General features: G+C 31.5%; 1 protein-coding gene across 1 annotated transcript in view; it reads left to right on the top strand.

Moving 5' to 3' along the window:
* Positions 1–2,738, top strand: part of PECR (peroxisomal trans-2-enoyl-CoA reductase) — a 71,132-nt gene extending 68,394 nt beyond the window's left edge. The window contains exon 8 of the mRNA XM_044667525.1: positions 2,653–2,738. Coding sequence (XP_044523460.1) covers positions 2,653–2,738 — 86 coding nt within the window. The remainder of the gene's footprint in view (positions 1–2,652) is intronic.
* The last annotated feature ends 10,620 nt before the right edge of the window (positions 2,739–13,358 follow it).

Here is a 13,358-nt window from a genome sequence, read left to right as displayed (position 1 = left end):
CCAAATCTAGGGAATAATTTATTCATCCACTGCCTTTAACAATTATGAAAAAGCTGGAGACACCCGCTTTCACAAGTACTATCGATTTTGTCCGGCTAAGAGATATGGTGTTCCTGAGGAGGTAATCTCTCTTTCTGTCTGTCTCTGTATGCCTCTGTCTCTGTCTCTGTATGCCTCTGTCTCTGTCTCTGTCTCTTTCCTCCTCCTTCTCCTCCTCGTCCTCCTCCTCCTCCTGCTCCTTGTCCTCCTCCTCCTCCTCCTCTTCCTCCTCCTCCTTCTCCTCCTCCTCTTCCTCCTTCTCTGTCCCTGTCCTCATTCTCTATCTTCCCCCTTCTTTCATCCTCCTTTACACTCTCTAACCATATCTTCTCCTACATATAGCCATAGAATATTAGAACTTCAAAGAATAATGGGGGGAGGGAGATGGGAGAGAGAGAATTTTTAAGGGAATATCATCCCATTCATTTTGGAAAATAACTTTAAATAATTAATGGATACACTAATGGTTTTGTTTGGTAAACTCTTCTATGATACACAGTGCTCAGTTGATAGAAATTAATTGATGGAGGGCAACTAGGTGATTCAATGGATTGAGAATCACATCTAGAGTCAGGAAGTCCTGGGTTCAAATCTGTCCTTAGACATTTCCTAGCTGTATGATCCTTGGCAAGTCACTTAACCCACATTGCCTAACCCTTACTGCTCTTCTGTACTGGAACCAATAACAGTATTGATTCTAAGATGGAAGGTGAGGGTTAAAAAGAAACAATTGATGGAAGATCTTCAGAAGGAGACTATGATTAGACAGAAAAGAGGCACTTGTTCTTCAGTGACTTCAGATACAGTTAGGGAAAACTAGAAAAACCATATACATTTCAAACTCATTCATTTAGGAAGAAATCTATGTTTGCTATTTCTCAATTAATATGGTCCTTCAGATTAGTAAGTTCTAAGGCAGCGTCCAAGTTATTTAATTATGTTTAACAGCTATCACCCAGCTTTCTTGAGTTAATTATGTTGAGATAATGGATTTAGCAGTTTGGAAATTGTATGTTAAAATGAACAGAAGGAAGATATTTTATATGTCCCATGGTGGGGACATATCGTCCCCCCCCATAGTGAGAGTGTGTACTGATATGGACATTATAGGTTAATTATGTATTTGACAAATAAAAGTTCATTTTATTGATTCATTCTTGTGTTTTGAATGCACATAAGTATTTGATTTTATTCAAGTAGTTTCCAATTTCTACTTCTTCATATTTCACTATTAATTCATTTGGCACAGGCTAAAAAAAAAATCATCTCTTGACTTTTTCTACTTTAATTCCCTCATCCAGTAAGTGCTACAGTTGATCAGAGAAAAACAGTAAAATGATGCTTGGTGAGGATAAAGCCCATGTGTAGTCAGAATTTTACTTTAAAATTAGGTATATGAGTATTAAAGTAGGAACCAAATACACATATAGGTCCACTGGCTAAAAGCTATATCATATTTCTGTTCAAAAGAAGGAAAAGCTTCCCAGTGAGGAAGGTATCTACAAATAAAATGGCTTTCAGAAATACTGGCTAAAATGGAGTTCAGATGATCACATGCCCATTGATGTTATAAAGGGGATTCAGTTTTAGGTAAGTATGGTCCTAAGTGATATGCAAGAATATGTCCAACAGTCTGATTCTGTGACATGTATGGATGCGTATACATATATATGTAGTATATATAGTTAATGTAGATATGTATGTAGATATACATACATATATGTAGATGTAGATAGAAAAGTATTTACAGATAATTATCTACACAATTACACACATGAATATAAGATGCGTATTTTATTTCTTAGGTCTCTTCCCTCGTGTGCTTCTTGCTATCTCCTGCGGCATCATATGTTACAGGACAAACAGTGGGTGTGGATGGTGGCTTTGTTTTATATTCCCAATCATGGGAGGTGCCAGGTAAGTGATAAAGAAAAATGAGCACGCAACAACTTTTTGCCTTGCACTATAGGATTTAAAAATTTCTCAAGTGGTTCCTTGAGTAGTAACAAAGGAAACTTTTAACTCTATGATAAATAATTTAATTGGGAAATTACCTTCTTACATAAATACTTTTTGCAGAACTTTATGTAAAGAAAAGCTTTTCTTTACAACCCCTCCCTACTTTTTTTTAGAGTATGTGTCTGGCTGAATGTCCATGCAACAAATGTTGGTTGATTCTGGCTAACTGAGTGGGCAGAAATATAGCCCCTTTCCCCCAAGTAATGCTGTATGCAACTAAATGTTTAACTATATATATATATATATATATATATATATATATATAAAATAATGCCCCCAAATCAGTACTAAGTAAAAGAAAAGGATATGAATAAGAAGACATTGCCTACAATGAAATACTGTCTTGACCTAATAAAACACACCATTGATGCTGAAAATTGAGATATGTGAATAATATGTGCCAACTGAATCATAATTAATGAATGTGCTCTCATCTGATTCTGATGGAGATTCCCTCAGTAGTTGTAGGAGATTAGTTGGAGAGACAGTCCTAGGCATGGAATGGGGTTAGGAATGTGCTTATTTCCTAAAAGAAAATAAGTTTCACATATTTGCCAATAATAACGAGTTATTTTACTCATTTAACCTTAATAGATCATGATAATTGGCCCGATGGACCATGGGACCTGTCCACAATCAAAAGACTGAAAGCTTCTCATGAGGCTAAAAAGGAAGTCTAAGCTGAGGAAAGCAAGGAAACGAGGTCTTTTCTACTTTCAGTTGAAGAACAACTTCAGCACTTTCTAAGAATTTATCCTTTTTTTGGAAAATTACTTGCTACTTTTACACATGATTAATTCTATCTTGGCACAAAATATGCCTCTAAACACTTTAAAAACAGTGTCTTGACCTGTATGTTTTATAATATTTAAAAAAATGTTGATGCAGATGACTAGGAAATTAGAAAATGTAAACCTCAAGTGATTACCTCTCTTGATCTGATCCTTACCTGTTGAAATGAGGAATAAAGGTAAAGATAAAAAAAGGTGTTTGCTTATGGCTCATTATTACTTTAAGAAGTTGAAGAAAAAAAATTTAAAATGATTAATGGTGGTACTCTTTTTCCTTTCTTAGTTCTATTTTAGCTCCCAAATGAAATAGCAAGTCTGAATAGTGATGGGATTCTGGGTTTTAAAAGCATAGTTATATAGCTCAATTATTTGGGGACGGCAGTATATGCTTTCTTTGTATCAATAAACATAGTTTATATTTTGTTACATATATGTAATAAATTATAATAAAGATGATTATTTGAGAGAAACAAGTACTTTAGCTATGTACAAAAGTCTGTATCATTCTCTTCCCCCCCCACACATACATTCCTCCAATTTTTCCTAAAAAGCCTGGTTATATGATATAGTTTGTATATACATTATCATATAATACATATTTCCTTGTTTGTCTTATTGTGAAACACATTTTGCTTATACTAGGAATAATTTCATGGAGGAGCTGAAGTGAAGAATGGTATGTCTCTATCTGTATTCAGTCTCTGACCCTTCTAGAGTGATGGATATCCTTTTTCATCATGAGTCCCTTGGAGATGTCTAGATTGTGGCTTTCTTAAGAATAGTTAAATCATTCAGTGTTCATCATTATAAATTATTGTTGTTACTGTGTACAACTATCTCCTGGTTCTGCTCACTTCACTTTGCATCACTCCATATGTCATAGAAGTCTTTCCAGGTTTTTTTTTTGTGTGTGTGTGTGTATGTGTGTTTGGTCATCTTATTTGTCATTTCTTATGGCACAATAGTATTCTATTATAATCATATATCATAACTTTTTCAGCTATTCTCCAATTGATGGCTATCCTTTCAGTTTCTAGTTAAAAAAGAGCCACTATAAATATTTTAGAACATATAGTTTCCCTTTCTTTTATCCTTGATCACTTTAGTAAATAAATCTAAAAATGGTATTACTGAGTCAAAAGATATACACAGTTTTATAACATTTTGAGTGTAATTCCATATTGCTTTCTTCTTGAGATCTATTTATCATTTCTGATAATCTGATAAGGACAGTTTAGTTGATAAGGAAATAACGGGACACTAGAGTTGTCTTGTAGCTCATGCTTCCAGCTCTGTCTCCAGGAGCATGGAGTTTATTATATACTATTTTCACACAAAGAACACAAAGAAAAGCTTACAGCTGATAGAGGTTACAAATCATACAAAAGAAAATCCTTGGAGGCTTCAAAGTAAAGATAGAACAGGGTCCAAGGCTGAATTCTAGCCGCCTGGATATCAGCAAGCAAATTCTGAGAATCATATCTATATTCTATAGATACCATAAATGAATTGAGTCTTGTATTTTTTATCAGGAGGACTGCACCTGGTTGGATAAAGTTTTGTCTAGCTCTGACCTTGACTGACTTAGGAATATTCTTAGAGTTTAGGGATCTTAATTTTCTTGTAGAGAAATTGCTAACCCAGTAACTGCTGGTTTGTTTAAAGCTTTCCATTGGGACTTATAATGTTATTAAGAAAAGATGTGGATCTGAAAAGGAGTCAAAAAAGGAGTCTCAGATTTTCATCTGTTTAAGACTCTGTTTCTCTTATTGGCCTCCCACACTTTCTAAAAATCACTGGATTTATTCACTGTTCCCTGTAAGAAATTACAAATATCTGGGCTAAAATTCTGAGCTGAAAGATCTGACTTTATTTTGTGGGTAAATAGTCAATGGCCTCACCATGCCCAGCCTGTGGCAAAGACCTCATTTAGATATACAACAGTCTGTTTTATAGACTTTTGAGAGTCAGTTAATGTAAATAATTAACAAAACAAAATGTACGGAATATGTTACTAAAGTTTGTAAAATATTTGCTAAGAGAGTTAAGGAATTCCAATAAAAGGTTCAAGGTAGACAGCTCCCATTTGGCCTTGTCTTTCTAGTCATTTAGCAACAATTAAGATTTGTTTGGACATCAGAAAGATTCACAAATATCAAGGCCTCTGTTAAATGTCTCAACTCCTAGAATGTACGGTTCATTTTATGTCATAAACACTGTTCATCATTACAGTTTAAAAGTAATAACAACAATAAATATGGGAATGAATTTGATAAGGATACATTTTCAGTCACCTCTAATTGATATTACAAATAATAGGCTGATATAATCAGACTTAACTCACTATATTTAAAGAAAATCTAGAGGCACCTATCTTGATTATAGATTCTAAGAAACCTATAGGGACTATAAATCATCCACAAAAGGATTTATTTTCTTGACCTCATAATAAATTCCTAACTTTTACTATTGATTCCAAGATTGTACCTGTTAATCTTACTAATAATATCCAACAACTCAAGCTCTTCACTCAACATTCCAAAGCTGGAAGGAGCTCTTAATTTTATAGGTAGCTATAAAGTCTGTCATACCAAATTTAACTCTCTCCCTATCTACTACTATGCTTATACACAGTTAATAAACAACTGGTTCTAACTCTTTTTAAAATCGTAGTTACAGTTACTACCTAAAGGATTACATGTAATCACTTGGTTTATGATAAATGATAAAAGAACATTAAATGCAATTTCATTTTTTTCACTACCAACAGTGTATTAGTGTCTCTTTTCCACCCCCGCATCACTTCAAACACTTACTATTTTGCTGTTTTATTATTTTAGTCAATCTAAAATTGGAGATATTTCAAAATTGTTTTGATTTGCATTTCTCTAATCAATAATGATCAGAGCATTTCCCCCTATAGTTATTTATAGTTTTGTTTTCTTCTTCCCCACACTGTTCACATCTTTTAACCATTTATCAATTGGTGAATGGCTCATATTCTGATATATGACAACAAAATTCTCTACATAGTTTAGATATGAGACATCTATCCAAGAAACTATATAAAATTTCCCTCTCCTCAACTTATTGCTTTCCTTCTAATCTTGGCTACATTAGTTTTATTTGCACAAAACCTTTTCATTTTAATGTACTCAAAATTATCCATTTTCTATTTCACAATGCTTTCTATCCCTTGTTTATTCATAAACTCATCTCCTAGCCATAATTTGAATAGGTAATATACCCCCTATTCCTCTAAGTTGTGTATAAAATCTCTCTTTAAACCTGGGTTAGGCATTCATTTTGATTTTATCGTAGTAAATGGTGTAAGATATTGGTCTATATCTGAGTTTTGAAAAACTACTTTCCAATTTTCTCAATAATTTTTACCAAACAGTGAATTTTTATTCCAAAAACTTGGATATTTATCTTTGTCAAACACAAGGCTGCTATAATCTTGAATGATTATTGTATGTCTAAAATGTTCCACTGATCTATTATTCTATTTCTTAGTGCCAGATGGTTTTGATAATTACTCTTTGAAATCTAGTAATGCTAGACTTCTTTAACATCTTTTCATTAATTCCTTTGATATTCTTGAACTTCTATTTTTCAAAGTCAATTTTAAAATTATTTTTTCTAGTTTAATAAAATACTTTTTTGGTCATTTAATTGGGATGGCATTGGATAAATAGATTAGTTTAGATAAGATTGTTGTTTTAATTATATTGACTCTGCCTATCCTTGAAAAATTAATATTTCTCCAGTTATTTAAAATGTCCTTATTTGTATAAAAGTGTTTTATAATTATGTTCATATAGTTTCTAGATTCGTTTTAGACGACATATTCCTAAGTTATCATTTTATCTATGATTAATTTAAATGGGTTATCTCTTACTATCTTTTCTTGCAGACATCATTAGTGATATATTGAAATGCTAATGATTTATGTGGATTTGTTTTATGTCCTGTTAGTTTGCTAAAATTATTGATAGTTTTTATTAATTTTTAGTTGAATCTCCAGGGTTTTCTACACATATTTTTGTTATCTCCAAAAGAGATTGTTTTATTATTTCTTTACCCATTCTAAAAACTTCAGTTTCTTTCTCTTCTCATTGTTATTTCTAGCATTTCTAGTAATATATAAATAATGGTGATAATGAGTGTCCTTGTTTTACTCTTTAACTTAAAGGGAAGGCTTCTAACTTATCCGTACTACAGATATTTGTGGATGGTTTTAAATATATGCTTCATATTAATCGAGGTAAATATCCATTTTTATACTTATTTATTTATACCTATGATTTCAAGTGTTTTTAATAGAAACAAATATTGTATTTTGGTGAAATCTTTCTCTGCATCTATAGGTATAATAATAAGATTATTGATATTTTTGTTGATTTAATCAATTATGTTAATGCTTTTCTTTATATTAACTCATCCCTGTATACCTGGTATAAATCTAGTTTGGTCATAGTATATAAATTTTGTGATACATTGTTCTGGTTTTGGCTAGCATTTTATTTAGAATTTTTTCATGTGTTCTGGTGGAAATTTATTAGCTAAGATGCCAAAAATAAAACAAAGTATCCAAGCCAAAAAGAAATAGGTTCATTGAGAGAGGGCTGGTCTCACAATAAAACTGGTCTCCAGTTAGGAACTGAAGATCTTGAGCCTTGTGAACAGCCTCCTAATGTAGCCCAAACTTGTGCTAAAGATACAATAATTTTTCAGATATTTTTATAGTTACTCAATAATAAAGTAAAATCAGCAAAAACTTAGAATAAGGGAGATGTGAAGAAAAATCAGATAATACCTGGAAAAAATCAGATAATCCATCAGTATGAAGAAAAACTTCACATAATACAGTGTGGGTGTGAAGTGTCAGAAAAACACATAATTCTGAATGCTTTTTAAGAAATGATTATTTTTCAGAAATATTCAATACTTACAATTGAATACTTACTTATTCAATGCAATTGCAAAATAATGAAATTTCAAAAAATACTTCAGAAAGAATCAGATATCTACTAATGATATAGTCATGGGGGGCAGGGAATTTTACATTTGCAGTATAATTAATAAAAGAAATTGGTATATTATTTTCTTTCCCTGTTTCTGCTCTTCCTACTTTATGTATCAGCACCATATTTGTTTCATAAAAGGAGTTTGGCAGGTCTCCTTTACCAATTGTTCTAAATAATTGATTTAATATTGAAATTAGATGATTTTTAAATGTTTGGTAAAATTCACTTATAATTCCATCTGGTCCTGATGGTTTTTTCCTTAGGAAGTTTTTTTTAAAGGCTGTTCAATTTCTTTTTTTTTTTTTTCTAAAATAGGCTAATTAAAAAATTCTATTTCCTCTGTTAGTCTAGACAATTTATATTTTTGTAAATATTTGTTCATTTCACTTCAATTATTAATTTTGGCATATAATTGGGCAAAAGAATTCCTAATAATTTCTTTGATTTCTATTTCATTGGTAGTAAATTCACCATTTTCATTTTTGATGCTGGTGATTTGATTTTCTTCTCCATTTTTTCTTTAATTTTAAATTTATATATTTGTTACTTTAAAATTCCTGGGTAACTTCCTCTCTTCCTCCCTTGTATCATTTGACAAAAATATATATGAATATGTCAAACTATGTCTTGTTTATAGCTATTTATCAGTCCTTTCTCTAGAAAGGAGCACATACAAGTCATTCTTCAAACAATATTTATATTGCTGTATATAATTTTCTCTTTGTTCTGCATGTTTCATTCTTCATAATTTCATGTAGGTCTTTCCATGTTCTTTTTATTTATTCAAAGATATTTTATTTCCCCAAGTACTTGTAATAATAATTTTCAGTATGTTTTCCAAAATTATAAGATCCAAACCATGTCTTTCCATAATGTAGCCTTTCTTTATTTTAATTAGATTTCTTTTAACTTCAAACTTGTCTGAAATCATCATTGCTACCCCTACTTTTTTTGTCACCTGAAACATAATATATTCTGCTCCATCCTTCCATTTTTACTTCATGTTTGTTTCTCATTTTAAAATGTGTTTATTGCAAAAACCATATTGTTGGGTTTTTGTTTTTAATCCATTCTGCTATCCACTTCTTTTTTATTGGTGAATTCATCCCATTCACATTCAAAGTTATAATTATTAATTTTGTATTTCCCTCCATTTTATTTTTCTTCACTGTTTTTCTTTATTTGTCTCTCTTTTTTGTCTTATTCTTCCTCATAAATACAATTTTCTCTAACCACTACCTCCCTAATCTCTATCTCTTCCACAGTTCAACCTTTATTTTCCTCTCTCACCCTTTTACTGTTGCCTCTTTTCTCCTTCCTTTCTTGTCTTTTTTAAATCTATTTATCTTTCTGAGTTACTCCCTCATCCCTTTCTTACCCTTTTATTTGTTAATATTAATGGCCTTTATAATTTCCTCCCTTGTTTCATCCTTTACAGTCTTTTTTCTTAATCGACTCTTCCAATATTCCCTTTTTTAATTTTTATTCCTTACTTTCTTCTAATTAAGAAAAAATTTACTTTTCTATATGTATATATGATTCTCTCTTTTACCCAAATCTGATGAGAATCAGTTAGAAGCATTATCATTTTTCCACCCCCTCCTTCCCTTCACTATACCATTTCTTTCATACATGCTTTTTTGAAATGGAAAAGTTGTTCTGATTTATCTCTTTCCATTCAATTTTATTTTTTTAATTCATTAAATTATATTCAATTTAAACTTGAAGCTTCTATCTATAAATGTTCCTTTAGAGCACCCAGTTAATGATATTGTTCTTAATTAAGATTTACAGATATCATTTTCCCATATAAGAAGTAAATATTTTGACCATATTAAATCATTTATGTTTAATCTTTCATGTTATCTTTTTATGTTTCTCTTTATTCTTTTATGTAAAATTTTCCATTTAGTTCTGGACTTTTCTTCAAGAATATTTGAAAATCTTTTATTTTTTAAAATGACCATTTCTTTTTTATGATGATAGTTGTTTTTTATTTTATACATAAAATAACTTAGGTTATTTTTTAGAAAACCCTTTCCTTCCATCTTAAAATCAATATTATGTATTAGTTCTAAGGCAGAAGAGTGGTAAGGGTTAGGCAGTGAACATTAAGTGACTTGCCCAGGTCACACAGCTCTGAGGATACATTGGAATCAAGGATCTCTTGCCACTAGGCCTGGCTTTATTTACTGAGCTACCTAGCTGCCCATTTAGGTTATTTAAAAAAAACCACTATCTATTTTTGTTTTGCTTCAAAACCATGTCAAGTGTAAATCCCACCAATCACACACTTACTCCTACATCTGAAAATAGTCACCTTTATAGTAATTTTTTAGCAGTGCATGAGAGGAAGAACTACCAGTATTGAACAGGGTAAGCAGGAATGCAAAGTCTTCAGAGGAGAGGCAGGTTTCTGTGATTGCAGAGATGGGAAGAGTATGAGAGTAATAGCTTCAAATGAAGGGTCATTTGTTAAAAAGGGAAGATGAGGCCATACTTGTTCTCTGTGATTAGGACTTTAGAAAAAAATTCTAAACATTTGCTAACTCATCTTTTAAGAATACATTGCAAGGAATTAAATCAAAACTCTCTGGATTAGAATTTATATTCTATTTTCCACTCTCCCTTTTTGGGAAATTGAGACAGTATTTGTTTTTCCCCAAGACTGTGATGCCACTGACATTTTTCAGTCTTTCTCCTCTTTTTGGGAGGAGGGAGATTAGAATTTTTTTGAACCTGAACTTAACACCAAACAAAATTGGAATTTTATGTATGTAGTAGAATAAAAGGAAAACGTGCATGAAAAGTCATATTTATATTACATACACTTTGCTTTTCTCTTAGAGTACAGTATTTAATAAGTTCAACCAATAGTTTTCAAAGATATCCTGATTATGCTTCAAGATGACTCAGTAACCCTTCCTTCTTTTCTTCCTAGCTTCCTTCACTTATAACTTCTTCTCTTCCTTCTTTTTCTCTTTTTCTTTCTTTCTTTCTCTTCCTACTTTCATTTTCTCTCTCCTTTCTCTTTCTTCCTCCCTACATTCTTTACCTTTTTTCTTGATTTCTTCCCTTTTCCCCTATTTTTCCTCCTTTCTTCCTTCCTCCTTTTCTCTCTTTTCCTCTCTCCCTTTCTTATAATAAATAAACATAGCCAAGCAGAACAAATTTCCACCTTGACTGTTTCTGCAAATATGTATCTTATTTTATGTCTTGAATTTATCACCTTGCTAGATCCAGAATTCTTTTCTTTCCTCTCTTTTTTTTAAACCCTTACCTTCCATCTTAGAATCAATACTGTATATTGGTTTTAAGGCAGAACACTGGTAAGGGCTAGGCAATGGGGGTTAAATGACTTGCCCAGGGTCACACAGCTAGGAAGTGTCATATTTGAACCAAGGACCTCCCATCTCTGGGCCTGACTCTAAATCCACTGAGCCACTGTTGCCCCCTCCAAAGTTCTTTTCACTGAATCCTTTTATCTTTCACTAAAACTTCTTGAGCAGAGGTGACATTAAGATATGTATTTTAGGAATATCAGTTGCATGGTTGTGTAAAGAATGGATTGGAAAGGAAACCAGTTCAATGCAGCAAGTCTTTACTAAATGTCTGCTACAAATATAAAACTGTACCCATTGTTGTGAATACAAAGAATAAACACGGTTTAATAACTTTGGAGGGAAAGTCCAAATTGCTTTCCAGAATAACTGGACCAATTTATAGCTTCACCAACTGTGGCCTACTATACATTTCTCTTCACAGTCCAAAAAGTATCATTTTATTTTATTTTTTTACATATTTGTTAAACAAATAGATGTGAGGTAGATGGAGTTGCTTTAATTTGCATTTCTCTAACTAGCAGTTTGGAACATTTTATGTAGCTGTCTATGCTTTCAATGTCTTCCATTGAGAATTTCTTTTTGAGATCTTTTGACCATTTATCCCTTATAAAATGATTGTCATTCTCATGTATTTGAAATAGCATTTACATTTCTTATGCATCAGACTTTTTCAGAGAAATTTGTTTTGATGATCTTCCATATTAATTATTTCTCTTCTAATTTTAACTACATTGCTTATATTTTTGCAAAACCTTTCCAATTTTATATAATCAGAATTTTAATTGTCTCTATCCCTTACCTGATCATGAACTTTTTCTTATTCATAGTTACAAAAGGCATTATCTTCTTGCTTCTCAAATTTATGATGTGACTTTTTATATCTAGGTCATGCCATCCCTTCAGAAGTTATTGTGGCATATGGGGTGAAGTCTTGGTATAAATCTAATGTCTGTTAGGTTGCTCTCTGGTTCTCTAAAATTTTTTCCTAATAGTGAATCTTTGTTCTAATAGTTAGGGACTTTGGGTTTATAGAAAACTGTTACTATATTTGTTTATGTCTGAATATTGTATATACAATCTATTCCATTGATTAGCTTTTCAATTTTATAACCAATATAAACCATTTTGATAATGCTTTGTAATATATTTGAGATCTAGTTCTGAGAGATTCTCTTGCTTCTGACTTCCTTTTTTCAATATTTCTCTTTAGAATTGACCTTTTGATCCCTCAAATAAATTTTGGTATTATCTCCTAACTCTCTAAAGTAAATAAATTAGTTTACATAATATTGTAATTTTATTATATTGGCATAGAACCCTGAGTAATTAATTTCTCTTCACCTATTTAGATCTTATTTCTTAGAAGAAATTATATATACTTTTATTAATGTAGAGTTTGCATGTAGATTATCAGGGAGACAATTTCCTTTTATGTACTTTATATTTGTCTTAAATGTAATTTCTCTTTCTATCCCTTCTTGATAGATAGATGTATAAGAAGGCTTCTGATTTGTGGGATTTATTTTGTATCATCTTCTTTTGTGAAATTATCAATTGTTTCAACTAATTTTTGTTGTCTTTTTAGGGTTCTTTTTAAGATGATTATAATCTGAAAAAAGCTGTTTGTTTCTTCTCTGACTATTCTTATTCGTTCAATTTATTTTTCTTATCTTACTACCATAGTTAGTGTTTCCAACATTCAATGAATTAATGATATAAGATAATGGACATTCTTCCTTTACTTCTAGTTTTATTGTAAAGACCTCTAGTTGGTAAAGAGATGTCCCTCAATTGGGGAATGAACAAATTGTGGTGTATGATGGTGATGGAATACTATTGTGATATAAGGAATGATGAACAGGATGATTTCAAAAAGAGCTGGAAAGATTGATGTGAATTGATGCAGAGTGAAACAAGTAGAACTAGGAGATCATTATACACAGTAACTGCAATATGTGGAATGATCAAATGTGATAAACGTTGCTACTAATAGCAATACCATGATCCAGGACAATCCTCAGGACTTTTATTTATTTCAGTCATTTAATGACTCTTCATGGGGTTTTCAGAGACACTGCAGAGGTTTGCCATTTCCTTTTCCAGCTCATTTAACAGATGAGAATACTGAGGCAAAT

Source organism: Gracilinanus agilis, chromosome 3 (genome assembly GCF_016433145.1).
Source record: "Gracilinanus agilis isolate LMUSP501 chromosome 3, AgileGrace, whole genome shotgun sequence".
In the NCBI taxonomy this organism is placed as follows: domain Eukaryota; kingdom Metazoa; phylum Chordata; class Mammalia; order Didelphimorphia; family Didelphidae; genus Gracilinanus; species Gracilinanus agilis.
This window is presented reverse-complemented; position numbering and strand designations above follow the sequence as displayed.